Source organism: Mycteria americana, chromosome 1 (genome assembly GCF_035582795.1).
Source record: "Mycteria americana isolate JAX WOST 10 ecotype Jacksonville Zoo and Gardens chromosome 1, USCA_MyAme_1.0, whole genome shotgun sequence".
Lineage (NCBI taxonomy): Eukaryota > Metazoa > Chordata > Aves > Ciconiiformes > Ciconiidae > Mycteria > Mycteria americana.
Genome location: NC_134365.1, coordinates 75,671,113 through 75,692,618, shown reverse-complemented (window position 1 = coordinate 75,692,618; position 21,506 = coordinate 75,671,113). Strand labels below are relative to the sequence as shown.

The 21,506-nt window shown below is 41.2% G+C and overlaps 1 protein-coding gene across 10 annotated transcripts in view; it reads right to left on the bottom strand.

Moving 5' to 3' along the window:
* The window catches only part of ABCC9 (ATP binding cassette subfamily C member 9), a 100,529-nt gene that overhangs the window by 4,254 nt on the left and 74,769 nt on the right, over window positions 1–21,506 (bottom strand). For all 10 annotated transcript variants that reach the window (XM_075506522.1, XM_075506566.1, XM_075506582.1 and 7 more), the window contains 13 exons: window positions 20,518–20,765; window positions 19,453–19,601; window positions 18,565–18,634; window positions 17,585–17,742; window positions 14,588–14,680; window positions 11,743–11,845; window positions 9,250–9,351; window positions 6,284–6,404; window positions 5,173–5,303; window positions 4,502–4,580; window positions 1,501–1,609; window positions 1,161–1,264; window positions 304–437 (listed from right to left, as the gene is read on the bottom strand). In XM_075506522.1, coding sequence (XP_075362637.1) covers window positions 304–437; window positions 1,161–1,264; window positions 1,501–1,609; window positions 4,502–4,580; window positions 5,173–5,303; window positions 6,284–6,404; window positions 9,250–9,351; window positions 11,743–11,845; window positions 14,588–14,680; window positions 17,585–17,742; window positions 18,565–18,634; window positions 19,453–19,601; window positions 20,518–20,765 — 1,601 coding nt within the window. The remainder of the gene's footprint in view (window positions 1–303; window positions 438–1,160; window positions 1,265–1,500; window positions 1,610–4,501; window positions 4,581–5,172; window positions 5,304–6,283; window positions 6,405–9,249; window positions 9,352–11,742; window positions 11,846–14,587; window positions 14,681–17,584; window positions 17,743–18,564; window positions 18,635–19,452; window positions 19,602–20,517; window positions 20,766–21,506) is intronic.

The following is a 21,506-nucleotide window of genomic DNA, read 5'->3' as shown; positions in this document are numbered from 1 at the left end:
AAAACATTTCTAGTGGACTTGGCAGTGCTAGGTTAACGGTCGGACTTGATGATCTTAAAGGTCTCTTCCAACCTAAACGATTCTATGATTCTATGATTCTGTTTCATTTTGTCTTTTTTCCCTTCACCATTGTCCTCAATCCCTAAAACACATCCACAGCAACGGCTGAAACCAAACACAAGAGAAAGGCAAAAAAGCTGTCAGTTTTTTCTGCTAAAGAGATCTCATGGCTGACATTTAGGGAAGATGATGCCTCCTCTCCTAGTAGGTCCACGCATCGATGGTGCCAATTGCTATACTCACTGTGGCCATGTCAATAGATGCTGTGGCTTCATCCATGATGAGAATGCTACTCTTGCGGACAAAGGCTCGGGCCAGACAGAAGAGCTGCCTTTGCCCTACACTGAAGTTCTCTCCTCCTTCTGTTACCATTGCATCTGTAATAAAATCAGTTACTTTGAATGTCACACCACTGAAATGCTGTACGTTCATACAGTCAGGACCCAGTGATTTTGAGTAGGCACCATGAAAGCTCTGGTTGTGCACTATTCCAGGGTCAAGCAAACTCCCTGTAAAAGCTAATAAGCATAATCTTGACTGAACACTGTAATGGAGTGATACCAAGAAAAGCAAGCACAGCTTCTTGTGAAAGGAGCAATATATCATTAAGCAAATAGTTGGCACAAATAGTTAGCAAATCTGGTAGGCTGCAGGAATATGTATGAATATGATCTTAGTAACATGAAATACACTTAATATGGAAGGAAATACGTGAGTTTCCTTCATGAACCAGATCTGAAATGATAAGGAAAATGCTCTGTCAGTACTCTAGACAAGAACTACAGCTCTGCTGGCAGAGCCAGATTCTGCTGAAGGAGGAGGTAAAACTGCTCTTTTTTAACTCTTTGCTGACTAGTCACCCCACTATGATGCTAAAGTGCTGCAGGATTTTTCTGCAATGAGTCAAAACCAGACTACTCTTCACTTTTTAGTAAGAATATTCTCTCTAGCATAGAGGCAGAATATTCATTAGGTGCCTGTCAACTCCTACATGACAGTTCAGAGTGTAAGATCCCATGTATCTGTTTATATGTGTGCATGCTCGTGCATGCATAATTTCATTATTGGCCTATGTTCCCAGAGACTTGGTTCAGACATACCAAGGCCTCCTGGCAATGACTTGACCATGTTCTTCAACTGAGCAATCTCCAAAGCTTCCCAGAGTCTATCATCGGTACACTTGCATTCTGGATCCAAATTAAAGCTGCAAAGAAAACCATAACAGGAGTCTTGTTACTGCAATTACAGTTCATTCAGGTCTTCTCCAAAGGAACGTTCTGGCATTGTGTATGTCACTTGACTTCCCTTGGACAGACTGTGTAGACAGATTGGACTGAGATAGGAAGGTTCCTTCCCTTTTACAACCCTTCCTGTTCCACAGTGCCCATCACAAACATACCATGCAATGCTGCTTGTCACCCCCTGATGGCATACACCTACCGGATGGAGCCACTGAACAATATTGGATCCTGGAGAATAATGGAGAGTCGGGAACGGAGAGTATGAAGAGGCAATTTGCTGATGTCTATTCCGTCGATCACTATCCTCCCTGTTTAAAACAACATGCAGAAGACATGTGAGGGAACTGCACAAAGCACGTGATCTGCAGGTAGCAGACAGAAAGAGAAAACAGCTGGTTTGGGCTGGACTCCAGATGCTGAGGCAGCGTGCCTCTGCGATCTCTCAGCACCGTTATATAAACGTGGGGAAGGGGAACGTATGTAGTAACGCAAGCCAGAGGGAACCCAGCTTATTAGCGACACGGTTGCCTTGCTCTCTTTCTTTCCCCGCCCCCACCTTCCCTTAAAGGAAATACTTCCATGCTATGGATTAATGGCAGCACCAGACAGATAGTTTATTATGGGGCAACCTGAGCTTTACAGCCAAACAGAGCGAGAACAAGAGCAACTTCTGTAATTAGCCACATCCTGTGCCTTTCTCTGTTCCCCTTGACTTTAACAGTTACAGAAGATATTTAATTTGAGATTGTGCACAATTTCATTTGCATAATGTATGTCTGTATCTGCAATTCATACATCAGGAGCCAAAACTATCCTTCGAACTCTAGAAGGAATGGAGTAGAGAGGCAGATCAGAAAAACAAAAAGGATGTCCTACTTCAAGGCATTTTAATACCATTCATACTGGTTCCTACAGCTCAGTTGCATTGGAGTATTTGGTTGTGAATTAGCCACAAACTCTTCTGCTAGCACAAAATTACTGGAAGCAGTCACATTAATCACTCCTTAACCTACTAGTTCATTCCCCGCCAGGAAGTTGCTGCAACAGCTGGGATACTTGGTAAAGTAAGAGGATTTTTCCTTTTCTAGTTACTACTTCAGGTCAATGAGCATATGGATCTCATCTGAAAATCTGATTTATCATGTGCTGGGTGTGGCAACTGCTGATATTCAGGCAAGGGAGATGGGGGAAACGTACAAGAGAAACTGGTTGGCTGCTCTGTACGTAGAAGAGGGTGAGAAGGGCAGAAGGAATCTCTTCTCTTGACTCCTCAAACAAAAGCCAGGAGCTACTGACGCCACTGACTTTCTGTGGACACAGACACTTCCTCTGGGCTATGGGGAAGGGATAGGCCAGGGCAAACTGAATGAGGATATGGTAAGGGGTATTTTCATCAGGCTCACTTCTGCAGTTTCCCTCTGGATTACTTCACCGGGCAGCTGCACTCAGCCCTGGGAAGTACCTAACATTAAGTCCATCAGTTCTCTCTCCCAACAGTGACAACCTAACCATGAACTGGCAAAAACCGTGAAATGGATATTCAAAGCTGTGCACATACGCCTTTTCTGTCATTCCCAGTTGTCATGATACTGCATTTTGTAGCTTTTATTAGAAGTTCAGAGGAACCAAGATTTCATCTGTAGGGTTCAAAGTCCAATTCTTTTCAGACTTTCAGAAAGTCTGAATCAGGTCATCAGACTTCAGCATGAGACATCAGTGGTTGCAGAAACTTAAGCAATTCCTTTTATTCACCAATAAGGACAGGAGAGAAGGTTAGCAGAAGATGAGGTGGACTAATGAGAGAAAAATTAATATGGCATGCATTGGAAATAGGGGAGTGCATTTTTGGTAGAAGCCCGGTTGTTCAAGGAAAAGAGAAGAGCAGATGAGGACACTTAAGGGAAAAAGTAAATTAGAGAGGAGTTGGGAAACCAGGAAAGTAATGAGGTGCGGCCAAGCAAGTCAGGAGAGAAATGAGATGTGGTTTGAACAGAAGGCAAGAAAAAAGAAGCACTAGAGAACAAAGAAAGAAGTGAGAGTAGGGGAATAACATGGAACACATACAGGTTCAAAGAAATAACAGAGCCGTAAGGAACCAAGATGGACAACATTAATGAAATCTGGCTCCAGTAAAGTTATTTGAAATCTTGTTATGTAACTTTATTAGAGCCAGGACTCCACCCAGAAGTGGACCAGCATAGAGGGCAAATATGGTTTGCTGAGAGAGAGAGAGAGGGATATGCACAAAGGATAAACAGAGCTTGATTAGAAGAGACTTAGGCATTCCCATTGGGAAAAATTGGGGATACAGAAGGAACAGACAAAGAAAAGATATAGAAAGAAGATTAAAGTAGAAGGAAACTTAAAGTTGGCCATAAATATAACTATTATTTGTCTGCACTATTTATATATCCAGGAACCCTGGTCTTGAATCAGAAACCTATTACCATAGATACATATAGGCACAGAAGCACAACAAAAGCAAGTATTAGCTGCATCAGATTTACTTATCCTCCCACATCCTACTGGGGTTTCCCTAGCAAATGTTCCACATGCAATGGCTAAATGAGAAACACGGAAATCTTTGAAACAAAAAGATGACTTTCCAGTAGGTTTCCTGCAACAGTACGCATGGATATGTATTATAAATGCCAGGGTGCATATTGCTGCATACCAGTTCATTCCAATTAGCTGGGAGAGTGAAATGCTGCAGGAGTGAAAACAGAGCGAAACGTTTCCAAAACCTTTAGTCAGTTTCTGCTCTAGTTGTGGGAAACCGCAATAAAATAAAAAATAAAGGGAATGGAATTGTTAAGTTCTCATTTCTATTCTTTTAACATTTTGACAGCTATGTTAAGTTAATGCAGTTATTCTTTAGGGAGAGATGTAGAGACTCCAGAGAGTTGCATATTTTCCCTCCTATCTCAAAAATGGCATATTGTTTTGTCAGAGCATACGCAAAAAAAAATTTAAAAAATTAGAAGTTGAATCCGTGCATAACATTTCCTGGAAGAACCGAGTGCTACTCACAATAGGACACTTTGTACTTTGAAGGATCAGGCATAACAAGCCCCATTCTAATCAAGTATCTTCTGAGCCAGAGAGCCAGGATATAAACTATCAAAAAGACTCCTTGCTTCTTCTGAAGAAATAAAGGGGGAGCAGGTCAGGAGTGACAACATACTCCAGTGAAAACTAACCATCAAATATGTCCACCATTCTGAAGAATGCCAAAGACAGGGATGACTTGCCACTGCCAGTACGACCACAGATGCCGACCTGCAAAAGAAAGCGAGATGTTGCTTACTTATAGAGGGAAGCTGTAAAGCAGACCTGCAGTCCTTCTGGGAAAGCTGGACTGGACTGCCCTACCAGTGAGAAGAAACGTCCTTCCCAATGGCCAGTGGCAGACACCAGGGAAAAAGCAAAAGAGCATGGCGAGCACACTCCTCTTCTCTGCCTCTCAGCATCATGAGGACTTGTCCCAAGAACATTTTTGAAACTTCAGCATTTTGACCTGGACTCCAATGACACTATATGCTGAAATGTGAGATATTCTTGCATTTTTACTCAGTTCCAGTCTGGTGTTCATCTAATCTCATCTCGCCACCTAGGCTCACTCTATGCAAGGGAGATGGACTTTGGAAAGAAGTGGGACTCTCAGAAGGAAAACTGATCCCAGCCAAGAATAAGATGTCATTAGTGTAAGTTTCTTGATCCATGCCCAGGGACCTCAGAGAGGACCACCAACATATATAGCTGTCACTGCAAATTGTTGTTATTCTTGCTCTTCTGCCACCTTAGAAAAGAAAACACAATAGGGAAGATCTGCTCCAGAATGAGGATGATCGGCAATTGCTTGACACAGTACCTTTTGTCCCGGTTTGATGTACGCCTTAACATGCTTAAGAACAGGCTTCAGGTTGTTCTCATATCGAACGCACAAATTTTCAATCTTGATTTCCCCTTCTTGGGGCCAGTCTTTTGGGACTTGGGAGGGATCTGAAATAGTTAACAGTAAACCAAACCAAAAGGAATGCTATCAGAGGGTCACCTTTTATGACATTCCCTTTCTCCCCCTGCCCCCCCTCCTGCCTGGGCACCTTCCTGAAGCCACTCAAGAAATGGAGTCCCAGTTTCCTGCTGAGGGGGAGCTGGGAACTGCCTGGCGGGCACGTTACCACTTAGCTTCCCGATCTCGACACAGAAGACGAGAGGGCAGATGCTAAAGTGGCTCTTGGCAATGAAGCAGGGAGAAGCCAAATGAGCAGAGAAGAATGTAGTGTCAGCGCAGTGTTAACACGTTCTTCAGTCAGTAACCAGCACAGGAAGGGCAGCGCAAGGAAGGATGCTGTTACTGCCGTACAACATGAGCTGTTGACATTATCACAGCTCATATTTCATCCTGATTTGCCAATACACAGGCAGGTTTTGTCTCCAGACTAAGGGGCTTGGCTTTCCAGGGAAGCTTGCTGACCTGCGAGCATTTTGGCCTTGCATTTCAAGCACTTCTAAAATACCAGTCAAAGCCAATTTGAAATATGTGGAGTATGAACAACAACGTGCAGCTCAGGGGAGTTGCTGAGGTCTGATTGCAAACGTGCCCCTGTCCTGTAGATCCCATTTGCTGCAAAGCATGTGACTGTTAGTGCATTTCTAATTTTTATCCATATTTTTGTTTTCTGAATAGCTACATGGATGTTTTGTTCATCCCATCTATAACTGTGCCCTAGTACTTTCAGATTGTACTACAGGGCCATGCTTTGTTTCCCTGACATTTGGTAGGGTTTTTTTTATATTGAGTAGCATGGGCTACATATCTCATAGCTGCTTTTGGCTGTCCTTGTCACTCAGATCAGTGGGAGTTCCTACATGTCAATAATAACAGGTTTTGGCCAAAGAGGCATATACATTTTGCATGACCAAGTCTACCGTGCTTTCACATTACCACATTAAAACCCAAAAAGATTAGAGTGCAATACCCAAGTAGCCATCATAGTTCTCCGACTCCATGTTCAGGAAGCTGTGCACTTTTTTTACTGCACCCATCTGCACCTCCAGATCAGCCAGATTCCTCACCACCCAGTTCAAATAGTTGGTTATCTGCATCACAAAATGAAAACAAGGACAGGGTTCAGCCTTCTGTCTGTTCATCTACCTGTTTGTGAATAAAGGTTGGATAAATTTGTAAAAGTCTTTGGCCTCACTCAGCACAGTGGGTCTCTCATTGACGTTACAACAGTTCTAGACTCAGTGCAACAGCATCAAGTACGTAAGAAGCCAGTCATATTCCAACACAAACAACCCTGACATAGTAATTTAGTGCTCGGTATTCTGATCCTTGTTTTTTGAAGGAGAAATATGGAAAGGTTGTACCTACAGACCGAAGATGTGACTGATTAAGGGAATCTCTTGTTCTTGACATCTAGTAATCAGTACTGAAAGGCATATTCTTTAAACACACACACACAGACAAAATCAACATTGGAAGCACTGTTTGGAAGTATTTCATTTTCTAATCTTTCAAAGATCGCAACTAAAGATTAAGTAATTTTACTATTTGCAAATACATTGAAAAGATTTGGTAGGCATTTCATTCCTGTTACCTTCTGTGCATATTTAGACAATTCATGTCTCTCTGTGGAAAATGTGAGAGTTTTTTAGCACAGAAATATATGAGAAAAAATGTATTGTCAGCTCAATGGTATTTCCTTCTAGGTTTTTATTCCCATTTGTAATCAAAAGGATTTGATCAATAGTTAAGGTGTTACTTGTAGTAGATAATGGATGATAATTAGTTGTCTAGTACCCAGTAACTTAGAGAAACTGACCTCTAGTCAGGACTGACTTTTTAAAGCTGAAAATTGTAAAGCAACTTCCTAAACATTTCCTAAACCTTCCTAAGCCTGTATTTAGGTGCTCATATAAAAAAGGAAAATTGATCTTATTAGGAACAGTTGATTGCCAAGCACCTTTAAAAATTGAGGTACTTGACATATGTGAATAAAGGTTTAGAAACTTAACTTAGACAGTGAAAACGTCCTATACACAGACCTATGCAGAGAAAGATTTTGTCATTTATTTGTGGGAGATTGGTGAATCTGCCAAATAAGAAGTTTATTCTGAATAAATCACCCAGCTCCACTTCTTTTCCACTTACCTAACCCCAATGCAATAGGCATACAGTAAATAATTTTCACTGAGATTCAGCAGTAAGGTTTGTTGTCAATTTAGAGGATTTAGTTGCTTGCTTTTTCCTTAAGATAGAGTTATTCTAGGGGTAGTGTGAAGTATTTTCTTTGTTATTCAGAAACCCACTCATTCTGTGTCCAGCTTTTGAGTCAGGAAGTTACAGAAATGGGTATGTTTGCAGATAAGCTAAACACTCTGCAGAACTGCTGCTTGCGGAGTAGCAGGCTGCAATCATAGATCTGGCGGATTTGATAACAGAGCCTGGCATCTGAAAGGCTCTACCCATTATTTCAACCTTTATCGCAGTTGTGCAAGGGAGTTGGCAGTGTTTATACAAGGGGAGAGAATAAGCTTATGGATGTCTACTGTAAACACTATGTTGGTACAAACAGTTTGCTCTCATCCAGGTCCAAACATCAGCCCTCTCCTAGCTCCAAAGAGAAATGATACAAAAACCTGTGTCAGGGGACACAGGTAATGATCCAACTGCATTCAAAGTTTCATCAGTGTTATTGTGGGGCCGGAGAGAGAGGTAATCACTTGGTGACTACAGCATTTTTTCCTCTGCTATGCCAGACTTCAGCACATGGCTAATTTACACTATGATCTGTTTGCAAATACAGACTAAATACAAAGAAGCCAAAGTTGATGCAGACATCTTGGCGCTTCCAGATCTCTGCTAATGAAGCAGGATTACCAGGAATGTTTTCAGAGTGAAGTTGAAGCACTGGGACTGATTCTCAGTTGCTGGCAGATTCTCACACTGCTGCAACAGTGGCACAAAGGGGATCTAAGGCCACCCTAAGGCAGCTGCCGAGAACTTTCTGTTGTAACCATGGGCTCGCCAGCATTTACGTGCAAAGCCAAATCTTAGGATTAGACCCATACCCATACCCCTCCGTCACACCAGTGCCATAAAGCAGCCATTTTTTTGCCATGCCAGACATGATTTCAAAAATTCTTCCTGCCATTATCCTCATCCTGCTTTTGTCCCCACTCTCATGGTTAATTCAGTGATATTTCTGCTCTCTGTCATGATCATACTCACTCTATGCTCACGATGCACTCTCCGCCTCTATTAGAGCCTACTACACTAAAACACTGTTCCTTTCCATGAATCAGCTCCAATAGCTCAGTGCTAATGATTGATAGAGCTAAAATGAATCAGCTAGCGTCCTACCAACATCTCATCGTTCCTAACCCCATCTCCTCTGCTTTCCTACTGCTACCTGTCATGATGAATCATGCCTACCAGCCCCAAAGGTCCCAATCCCCAAATCCACTCAGAATTTTGTGGACAATATTGGGCATCTGAGTAGTTTCCTTCCAAAGGCAGAACTGGCATTTCTGGTTCTTCAGCAATTATTTTATTTGGTCTTTGGTTAAACATTACCCAGGTTATGACAGTCTGTGGGATAGTATTTTCTGGCAGGTTTTGCTATATACAGGCAGAACCAGCACTGTGTTGTGCAAAACAGAATTCACAGCAGGTCCTCTTACGCATTTTTAATTTTCCTGCTCTGCTTGGGAGCACGCAGGGCCTGGGAATGGTTGTGTTTTTTTAATTGGCTCATAAAACCTGAAGCAAGTCCAAGTTGCCCTGAACTCTCTCAACTTTGGCTCGAGTCCATTATTTGCAAGATTGTTTTTTTCAAGATTAAGAAAGCTGGAAGATAACCATGTATATGTATTTTTAAAAATATTATAAAATTAATACTTTGGTCTGAAGGTTCTTATGCTTTGCCTTGGTACATACCGTCAGAGCGTACAGGAGACCTAGCCCCACAAACCCCGAGTTAGGCCCTTCAGTGATGGAAGTGACAGCCGCAGTCAGAACTATACAAGCACCAAGGTAATCCTGGAATGAGAGAGAGGGGGAGAGAAAGATTCTAGGCAACATTAAAATGCAGCAACAAGAAAATTTCTCTAGTTGCAGAGCAGGTTCACTTTATTGAGGATTATTTCTATAATGACACCTAATCCTTAATTCTGGTTTGGTTGCCCTGGAAAAGGTCGGGGGTTGTGATGCCCAACCCGAAACACTCTATCGGAACTTGCTGAACACAAGTGAAACAGGCCAGTATTTTCTGCAAATCCATTTGGGCTAGGGTATCTCCTTGTGGCCACCCCAAAAAGAGCAGGTATCAAAAAATCTAATGAGCATATTAAAAAACCCCAAATCATAAGGATGGCATAACAATGACACCCATAATTCCTACCGCTAAAACAAATCAATTCCACTCTCTCTACTCTCCTTCAGGTCTTCTCAAACATGGGTTTGCCTCCCCAAAAAAGAGAAGTATCAGTGACTTCACAAAGTCCATGAAGAATTTTGGTAGAATTTATACAGGTCATGCACATGTTTTATTGGCACAAGTAGGCAGACTGACATACAGTGTCTACATCACGCAGTGGGACACTGTGCATGGTGAAGGCACCCCTAAACCTACTATACACTCACAGCCTGCAGTGAAAGACCATGTGGGTGTTGGCAGTGTGGACTCTGAAAGCAGTATAGCTGTGTAGTTGTGGTGCTGCAAATGGGCTACTAAGCCTTCCTCCTGCCACAGCACTTTGAGTTTCAGAGTGATTCCGTGGTAGATACCTGAAGGATCTCAGCTCTCTTGCATGGTGATGACTTGCTTTACAGAAATTGCTGTGTAGGCTGTATTAGAAAGATCTGACTTCTCACAAGCTTTGCAGGAGCTTGAACCCATTTTCTTGATGTGTACCTCAGTTCTGAAGTGAAAGCCACATGTGATCTCATGTAGTTGTCAAGGTGCCTGATTCATGAGACTGCTGGTATTCCCACTCTCCCACTGCTCCCTGCATTATATTTACTTTGGATTACAGGGTTAGCATTTTCCATCCATTTTTTTCCTCCTGTCTGATAATATCCTGCCTGGAATCTTTCCTTCTGAGATTTGAAATGAGGGCTGCCTAGTTCATCTGTCTGTAAAAATTGTTGATGAGCAGATGACAGACTCGAACTTAACGTCTACAGGGAAGTAGAAGCACAATGATCTCAAGTCTCCATCGGCAGCTGGGACAGGACTTCACAGTTGCTATTAAATCCTACAAACTTTTGAGTGATCTTAGTACTGCTGTGCCATTAGGCAGAGATAAATGAACTATTCCTTGGCAAGACCACATTATTTCTAATGCTATGATGAAGCGATGCATATTCTTGGATCAAATTCATTCCACATGTAAGCAAGTCTAAGACTGTGAGACATTAACAGGCATTGCCACAGCTTATTCCAGGATTGGCTGTTGCTCTGTTATTTATCTGTCTTTGATTTGGAAGCAAGTTCAGCTTGATCTTTGATGCTGTAGGAAGCTGAAAGCTTCATGCACAAGGGAAAGCTTTGCCATCCTAAGAAATGGAGCACAACTTTGTTGCTCCGCCAGCATACCGGGAAATGAAGGTGAGGATACAGCCTTTGATGTGAGGATTAATCGTGCCTTTTACTATTTGTGTCTAGCAGAATCAGGTCACTGCTCTGTTTATTCACTGCTCTTTTAGTGTCAGATGAATAAGGAAATCACAGCGATTTTGCTTGCCTCTTCTTGCCTTGCAGATCAGGAAAATGCCTCATGTGCTGTCCCTGGAGAGCCCCCATAAATGCCAGGAACCTGTCTCACTGGCAGTGGCTGCGTTGTGCCCTACTGTCATTTGTTTTTCAGTTGGAGTCTAGTTCTGCCATCTTTCGTGATACTGAACAGTAAAATCACAAACAGTATGGCCTCACAGCTGCAGTAATGGCACTGCAAAGGAGGGGTTTAAATTACAGTTGTGGGATTAAACCTGTTGCTGGAGAGACACCTCAGGACCTGGAAGCTCAGCGGTGCCTAAAACAGCCCTGGCAGAACGATGGCACAGTTCACAAAACTACTCAAAAGCCATGCTCTGCTTTGAAAGTAGTTCCTGCTGCGGCAGGTCTGCAGATGCTGCACAGTAGTAGAGAAAGCCTTATTTCAAGTTATGTAAATGTTTGTTCTTGCACTCTCTTCAGACGCTAGAGATCACAACAGCAAAAGATGAGGGAGACTTGTATTTTCTTACTCCTGGCCAAGAAAGCTGAAGAAACCCTATGGGTTTAACATAAACAATCCCAATCTATTTTAAGGAACAGTGTGTATAATCTCATCGCGAGATTAATTCTCGTTATTATCTTCTCTGCATCAGGCAAAGTCTCTGTTTGCTTCCAAGGTTTCAAAACCATGGCTGGGACTAAACTGAACGTACCGTCCTGACCTCCAGCCATCTGTTGGCAGCCGATAGAAATAAGTAGGCAATGTTGTTCGTGTCTGTTAGTTCCAGCATACGTTGTTTAAATCTGGCTTCGTGCCTGCCAAGAGCAAAGTTGTTATATTACAACACATTACACACTCAGACACAAAAGGATGAAGCGTTAAACTTTTCTCTCCCTCCCCTCCCCCCAAACCAAAACTTTTTGCCCTTCTGCTTTTGCCAAACTCGGGTTAAAAGTTCTTCCCTAAGGATCCGTACCTGCTGCCAGGGCTCTCCTTAACCAGGCAGACCTACACGTACAATGGGAAGGAATTTGTTCCACAAGCAATTATATTGGACTAGATTTTGGATCGGAGCCTGTCCCCTCAGACTGCAATGCCAGGGTGCCAGGGACAGGTTTTACTTCCCAGAGCGTATCTGCTTTTATACCTGTGGACTGTGGCTGCTGCCGCCCTTCGGTCCTCTCACAGGTGAGTGCTGCCATGGCCCATCTCTTCTTCTTCACAAGCCACTAGCAAGAGCAGAGGGCTCACCTGTCAGCTTAAAATCTGATTTCAGAAGTTACCTGGCCAGCTGCAGGAGTCTTCAACAGGAGTTACATCTCTAAGGCTCCAACTAATGTAGACTGTAGATTGCTCAGTAGATCAATACCTTTCAGCTACTCAGCTCAGCTGTTTTCTCAGCCAGTCACACATTGCCTAAGCAACTTGGACAGCTACAACGAGGGAGAGCTACGGATCATTTCTGAATTACAAAACTGAGCGGTGTTACCTCCACTGTCACTTGTTTCTCTCTTCCCCCATGTAATGCCCGTCATGTTTAAAAACCAGTGCAAGGATGTCAGAGCACCTAAGAGCAGAGGTACACTTTCGGGAGGGAGGGGGCATTCTCTGTTGGTGTAAGTATATTAAATTCATGGTGCCTTGCAGTACTTTAGGTACGACCTGCAGTCAGATGGAAACCATTTTGTTGTTTCATATCCTACTGTCTATTAAATACCCGCACTTGAATAAACTAGCCAAACTTCATTCAGCAGCTTATTGTCTGTTTTATCATGGCCAGCTCTTCCATTTCAAAGTCTCAGGGCCCTGCTGTGAAGCACCTGTAACCCCTGGTCTGCCAGAAACCTCTTCTTTTTTTTTCTTTTGCCCTTTCTCACTGATACTTTATTTCCCTCTGCACGGCTTGTAAACATGGCAAGCAACCTCCCCAAAACAACAACTGGTAACAGTAATGACGCGGGGAGAAGCAAAGATGCACTGAATATTCTGCTCGTCTGCCTTTCTGGCAGCAAAACTGTTTTCCTAATGGAAAATCTGACATGCTCAATCTGTATCTTTTCATCCATGTCCAGCTCATCTTCTGAGCAGTTTTAGACTTTTATCCTGTCAGATGACAAGCAGCAAAGGTCACTGAAATGGCTTTCTGATCCAACTGTGCTACTTTGTGGTAAGTTATATGAGGGGCTGCTCTATTTTGTCCTAGAACATACTGAACTCAAACTGCAGAGAATGACTAACAGGACTATTAGTAAATACGAGCTTGCTGACAAAAAATGCTGGAGACTTCAGGTTTGGTTGACAGTGGAGCACAGACAGGGAAATGAAATGGCTTTGATTAGTACCAGAGATCCTGGAAAACTCAAGTGATGGTTATGATGCCTACTCTTTCCCGAGGGCTGCCTTTTGCTCTCCAGCATCCAAGCCCACATTGCCATTTGGTAAGGTAAAGGAGAGTTGAACGACTCCCAAGAAGTGCTAAGCGCCTTCATCTTTCTCAGGAGATAACGTAACGAAAGTCCACTCTGAACCTCTCAAGAAGCACTCAGCATACATCAGCATCGGGCCTTAATCATGACTTACTGTTTCAGTACATCATTCTGGTTGATAAAGCTTGTTACAACATTTCTTGTTGACCACTGGCTCACATCTCTTCTACACAGCAACATTTTTGCTTGTCCTGCCACAGTCCTTACCGCAGCACTCTGAACTAATAGCCTAGGTCCTAAAGCCAGCTTGACGTGATGAAGCAGTCTTAAACCGATCAAATACATGTGTAAATAGCAGTGCAGTGCGATCCACACCGGTTTGAAATGCTACAGTGTACGGAATGAGTGCAAGTTACGCTTACTGGGGGACAACATCAAGCTGGCACTTTGACAGAGTCATGCCAGCTATAATGTAGTGAATATACAAGGAGAATTTGGCCTATATTCCGTGTAGTAGGTAGAGAAAAAAAATATATGCATGGAAAGTTGGAAAAATTCTCTGAATGTTGTGGAATTTATTGTTTGGTTTTGATTGACAAGGCTAGGTTTTACAATATTAAGATCAAGTTCTGTTCTGCCATAGTTTTCTTGGAAAGTCCCTCTAGCTGCATACTGACTTTCAGTTGGAGAGTACTGTAATGATGCTTCCCTGCCTGAGGAGTGGGCTAAATACAGAAATGATTCAGGGGCACTTGGATAGCACAGATTGTAGGATGCAGCAGAGGAGTCTGAAGGAGTGATGCCTGTGCCTGCCTGGCAAAGGAGAGTTCCCTGCTGTCCAAGTAAGGCATGGTTAAACTAAACACCGTAAAAGTTTAAATACGGTAACCTAAAAAAGTCATCATCTTTAATTCAGTGGAAAACCAATACAGATAAATTAGTGTGTTACCGAAAATATGCACAAGTGTTTAGAGACATGGCAAAGCAACAGGAAAACAAAAATTTCTTCCCTATTCTGAGATAGTTTAATTAAGTCTACCAAATCCAATAATTTGCCCTCAGACATGGTCCAATAAGCTGCACGGGCCAAAGCAGAACCCAAGCCTCTCTCTAATCATTTGTTTTACGGACCTGAATGCTCTGATGGTGGTAAGGCCTTCAGCTGTCTCAGAGAAGTGACAGAGTAAAGGTAGCTGGGTGCTGTCGTCAAGTTCCTGGAGGTCCCTGGGAGTACAAAAAACAACAGGCAGCCATTACAATGTAAACGCCTCTGTCTGTAGAAATTTTACTGCATAACAGACAAGAACAGACATTTTATGTATTGCACATTCTTTTCAGTATCACACAAACTAGTATTTCTGTAGTACAGAAAGACGCTGACATGGGAACGTCACATTTCTCTTTTGCCATAGGAGCCTTTGAATCATCTCCCAGCCACCTCCACAGATCTAGCTTTTGGTCACAGCTAAGCTTCTCTTTGACATCATATATAATATGTCATTATATTTGACATTATATATAATAATAATGACATTATCACATCTCTCCTGGATAGAAACCTGCTGTCCATTTTAGCCAGATCCTAATTACCTTTTATTCTCAAACATTCTAATTTATGAATATAATTAATATAATTAACTTAAACTCAGAACAGTTCATTTTCAACTTTATAGCCTGTTATTTGTGGCTCTTACATCAGGTATAAAATAGAGTTTGTGTATCTGCAAGTTTATCTGTTTTATTGCAACTGTACCAGCTGGCCTAACAAAAAGGGTGCCTTTCCATATAAACTTTGCCTCATTTTGAGTATCTGTAAGTACCACGACATGCTGAACGTAAAATATAACAGACTATAGCAGACCTATTTGTAGTGTTAACATTATCACATTGGTTGAAATAGAGACAGCACTGACAAAGAAATACGAATGAGAAATTTCCTCAATTATTCAGCAATGATATTTTCAAGACCTGCATGGAGCAATGATATTTAATGATTTATTCCTGAAACAGGAATGTTTTCCAAACCACAGAGAAAAACACATCTTTCTGCAACACTCTGCCATTGGCATAGCAGCCAGTTGTATAAACAGAAGAGAGACCAGATCATTAGATATTTAAACTCTTCATTAAAATCCTATTATGTTTGCACACTGTATTGGATAGGCCAGGAGAAATAACTGCTCCGTGATGCTGAATGTTACAGTATACAGAACTGAATTTGCTGCTTGTGTTTTGATGATAAATATGCTCTCTTTCAAATTTATGATGGAAAATACACAGAAGATTTTGAGAGATGTAATGGAAAATACAACAAAGAGTCAAAGTGCTGCAAGAAATACTGTAAATATTTGCATTTCTAAAAATTAGTGAAGCTTATATGCCTGGAAAGTACTGCATGCAAGTAAATTATAAATAGTGGCTGAAGCTATTCCTTCATCCTACATTTCCCAAGACTATTTTTTCTAGAAATAAATTGGATTTATTAATTTCTGTTGTGGATTGAAAGAACACAAGTCAACCCTGGATGCTTCACAAGTGATTTAAAAGAGTTTAATTTAAACAGATTTAAAAAAAAAAAAGCACTTGCTGATACAGATTTTCCCAGAAAACTGTAAGGGAATAAAATGAATGAGGTACTCATGGACTTGCAGAAGACCAGCAATTACAGAGCCAATGGGTGTATGTGCGTGTGTGTGCTGACCTACAGGGGTGATCAACTTCTCACTAGCTTGCATGGTATGGCTATTGGTACAGCATGTGGAAAAACACCAGGCTTGGAGACAGATGGAGGCTTTAATCTCACATATAAAATCACAGCCAGAAACTGCAGTATTTCTCTGGGGTCTAATACATTAGATTTTGCCTACTCTTGTGTATTTTAAATAAGAAGTTTAAACAGTGTGCACTGCTATGTGTAGCAGGACAGGGTGACACTCAGAAGACCATAATGCATTTAAGAATGAAAACCAGGTCTCCTGATTCCTTAGCCACCTTGAGACCTGGTGTACTGCCATGTACAGCATTAGTTTGGAAACCTGGTGGAGAAAGAATAAGGTTTCTGAAAAATCTCAGAGAATTTAAGCAAATTATTTCAAAATTAAACATTTTTGTTTTGTGAATTCTGATTATAGAGTTTTCTTATGAATACATCTCCTTGGATATTCTGAGGAAAGATGATAAAAGTAGGCTAAAGTGAAGCTAAATTATTGATATGTTGCTCTGTGCCCCTCCTGCTCCATTGATTTAAGGGGAATAACTGACAGAATTCTTTCTCAGGCTACCTAAATAACAGTATTGTCCATGAAGCCAACTGTACTGGAATGCTCAGTTGAAAATCACTGTGTCTTTTAACTGGATGCTACCAAACAGCAGGTAATGCTTTACCATGTGCATACTGCAAAGACAGGGCCAGAAGTGACAGCTGCTAATGATGGCAGGTTTTTTGACATCCCTGCAGGTCAGCAGGCACCTTGACAGGTGTTTTTAAGTATCAGAAAGTGGAGTAAATCTAGCCAGAAACCTGGCTGATAAAAAAAAAGGAAGCGTGGCTGCTTGAATTTAAGAAAAAACTTCAAATGGCTTGCTTAAGATATTTTACTAAATTATATAATGAATTTAGCACTGGAAGCATGACTCTAAGAAATCATGACACTCCTTTTGCTGAAAAAACGCACTCTTTATAGCCAGTAAACCATTCTGAATATGAAATGTTGCTGTACAGTGGAAATGACTTTCTCTGGAGTTTTTTTCCCAATATGAAATAAAAACCGTGACTGACGTTAATCCAGGAAGTTATTTTCCATTCTGTACTAACCCTCAAAAGGTCAAAAAGGAGCTTTGACCAGATACAAGCTGGTTTAGTTGATTAACAAACTTCATGCTCATGTGACTCTACAGCCAACAGCGTACAAAAGTGATGCAACTAGTGTTACTTCCCCAAATACCCCATCAGGTCAGGTCAGCTGGAAACATCCTCCAATGTGTGACTGAAATTCATACCTCGGGATGAAAAGCAGGATGCCATGGCCATTCCCCCCTTATACTAGCTCCTATAACCTCACATTCCATCACAATTGGTATGTAGAAATTTTTTAGAAGAAATTTTCAGGACAGTTTTTTAATACGTACTTGGAAGCAACTCTGAAGTATTTTTGGATGAAATAAAATGCTATCCCAAGAGGCACGAGGGCGACAAGGAACCATGGAGTGGCATAGGAAATCATTCCGATGGCTGACAGGCAGAGTAAGGTGGACCGTGTAAGAGACTCCAGGGTAGGAGGAATGTGCTAGAGTGAAACAAAAAAAATCATAAGGCAAAAGTCACTGGTAGAACCACGATATGCCTTTTCCTATAGAGGACCATAGGGAAAGTGGAATGATACCACTGTGCACTTACTGATATTCTCAGGAGCCTTTATGTTTCTGTGAGTCTACTACTCAAATGTGCAGAGGTTAAAAAATGAGTCAATAGGCTTTTTCCTAAAGGTCAGTGTTTCAAAGATCATGGGGAAATAGAAGCCATTTCCACCTTGTTTATATAGCAGGCAAGAAAGAGAAAATTGTTCTTGGTATCCCAAATATTTAGAGAAACAGCGTGCTCTTTCTCAGAGCCTCTTAATTTTCCTTCCATGTTCCCATCACCCTTACATTCAGGATTATTACTCATCCAAACATTTTAATTCACAGCCATAGTGAAAGCATCCTTTCCTCTCCCTGAATGCTCTAAATTCACAGGTGCTACAGCTGGGATGGAACATCTGTCACATGTACTCCCATATAGTTAAAGTTATTATATTCAACCCTGTTTCCTGTTTTGAGCCCAAAATCTGGTGTTTTGCTAATCCAGATCTTCCAACAGAAGCAACCAGTCTGCATATGAAGACATTAAGAGCCACCATCTCCCACCATGTTTATTCTAATGGTTACCTGCCCTCATTACTACAAATGTGTGTGTACTTTCTACTTTGAATTTGTCTACTATAATTCCCAGAGCCTGTTTTTGCTATGCCTTTCTCTACTGAATATTTTAATACATCATCTTATTCAGTAGCTAAGCAAAAATTTACAAAGCCAAGATGTAATAAACCAGAATATATTGATACGTCTACCTGATCAATGATATTTGTATCAGCCGAGAAGCGATTTAGAATTAGCCCCAATGGAGTCATATCGAAAAACCTGTTGAACAAATTAAAAACAAAAAGTTACCTGAAAAGGAATTCCAGTTTTGGATAAAAAGCCCAGTCAGACAGAACACAGAGCTGTGTCCAGACATTTTCTAAAACCAAGCAGTAAATATGAATAACATAACACATCATAATGTCTGCATCCTGACTATCCAAATGCTTCTTTTGGCATTCCGCCCCCCCCCCAACTTTTAAGTCTCCTCTTCCAAAAACCTACCGTCTTGCCCCCTGCAGTCCCTCAAGATTTAAGATCCCTTCCAAAGATCACAGCTTGTCACTGACCACTACTCAACCTCCTGCGTAGTACTAGGCACCAGGACTCGGTTGTTTCATAAAAGAACTGCGATAACTGTATTCATTATGCAGGCATCCTTTTGGCCATCCTGCTGCCTGTGAGACACTGTGGTTATCGTGCACAGAACCTGTCCCTGGCCGTCAGAATAAACTTGGTGTCCACATCGTTTGACCCCATGCTCATTGCTCAGGGTTGGAGCTGGGTTCCCTGGAGCTAGAACTGCACTCAAAGCTTTCCTTGACACCAACTGCACTCAAAGCTTTCCTTGACACCCCAGCCTTGAAGGGGGTACCAGCTATCTGACACATTTCAGCCAGATAAAAAAGGGGCTGAATGTCACATGTTCTGACATGGAATTTCTGCCCCTCCCCCCCCCCCAGTTATTTTCACTTTTTGAGGCCTTGAAGAAAACAGGGCAATTACAAGAGCTTCTCACAGGAGTATCCTCCTAGTTACAAAACCAGGACAGGTTTTGGGCATGTACATTTTCAGGAAGAACGTTATTTTTGCTGTACCTGATTGGTCCAAGGATGATCTTGTTGAGGAGATTATGGTGTAGGTTCTTGGCTGCTGTGAGACCCATCCACTCCACAGTCAGAGATGTGATGAGGCAAAGGACAATCCCTGCTCCAGAGAGGGTGCTGAAGACAGCTACATGATAAGTCTAATAAAATGACAAACACATCAGTCCTATAAACAAACACACATTTCTCTTTTCTACTAGGAAGTTCCCAAGGTACCTGGTACCAATCAGCTAGCGTGTCACATCACTTATATTACATAATTGTATTAATGTAATCTTTGGGAAATAAAAGAACTATGAGGGGACTGCAATTCATTAAGTTCACATAATTAGAAGATCTGGCAGTTCTAAGATCCCTCTACCTACTGATGAGTACCCTTCAAGACCTTGAAGTGATAGTACTTAGAACTGTGAAGACAGACTAACTGGACAAATACAAAAGTATGCAAATTGTTAGCCAAGAAACTCAACCAAAGTAGAACCTCTCAAGAATTAAGACATTTTTGAGAGATGTTGGAAAGTTCCATTTTATTAAGTTCAAGCACCACTAAAATTCCAACAGCAAATCCTAGACTAATGTGCCAGGGCTATAACACATTAAAGCCTTCTGAAAGTTTACTAAGTGGATTCCAGTGAGAGATTTGTATATCAGTCGAATTTACAGCTATAAGCAGATTGTATTTAAGCAGCACATTTGAAGACCTTTTTTTCTGGCAGGACATTACTGGACAGCCAGTACTTAGGAAAATGGGGTCATTGACTTAGGTGTTAAAAAATCCAGATGGAAGAGTTTAGTAGGAGATTCCTTCCTTTTCAAAGTCAATCATTTTTCTAACCTCAAACATGCTTCTGTTTCAGTTTTGCATGTTTGAAAAGACTGATAAAATTTGAATTCTTATATTTTATCATAAACAATTAATCCATCCTATATAATAAGCAATCTTACTATATCTAACTGTCTTTCCAATCTAGCTGGCTTCTAGACGAACAGCAAATAATCACTTTAGAACATTTTTTTTTTTTTTTTTTCCCTGTCAAGCTCCAAGATATGGCCCACCTTATTTGTGCTCTTAACATCATCAACATTCCTGAATTCATTTGCATTGTCCATGGATGTCCACGTAGCAAGCCAATAGTCTATGGCCACTATAACTGAGTGTTTCAACAACTTTGAGAAAATCATCAGAAAGAGCAAGAAAAATCCTCCAGAGGTTAGGTATCTCCAGCAGGTTTTCCACGGCATCTTTGTTCTGAGCCTCAAGACAGTTGACATATTGTCATCTTCATCTTCTTCCTCTTCTTCCTCTGTGACTCAGACATTTGATCAAGTTAGCTTGGATTCAGTACTAAGAATTATACCTGGTTTTACTGGATTTGGTTGACTTTTTTGGTTTGTATTTTAATTTTAATGGCAAAATTAAATCTGTTGTTTAAAACCAGCAAACACTTCAGACATATTTTTATAAGACTTCCCCTGTGGTCTGTGAGCAACTCCATAGACTGTCAGTCTTTGACTAGTTACAGTTTTGGTAATAAATATTTTTGTAAGTCAGGTCTTCAGTACTGACCAATTATGGTAGAGACTAGGCCTTTCCCAACCTGTTCATTGCTTTTATTATACAGTCAGCAGAGCACTTTGGGTCATATGGGAGATTCTAGAAAGCTCTCCAAACCTTTCCATCCAGATGCTCTGTCATCTGTTGCATGAAATAATTCAATTTTTACTTTATTCCTGAGTACTAAAGTTTTGTCTATATAAAAGAGCACAGCTGTGGCATTAACGTTTCTTCTAGTCCTACCTTTGACTGTATGATAATTGCTCACATTATACTGAAATACAATTCTGCCATGGGAAATACATATTTCATAGGTGCATAAACATTACATTTAAAAATAATTTTTTTTCCAGGTAATAAAAATATACATCACAGCCTTGCAGGCTGCACTTGAGGAACAGAAATGTTGACCTGCTCTTGACAGCCCTGAACTGACAGCATTTCCACCCATTTCTGATATTGAACATTGAAAATTAATTAGTAAGTGATT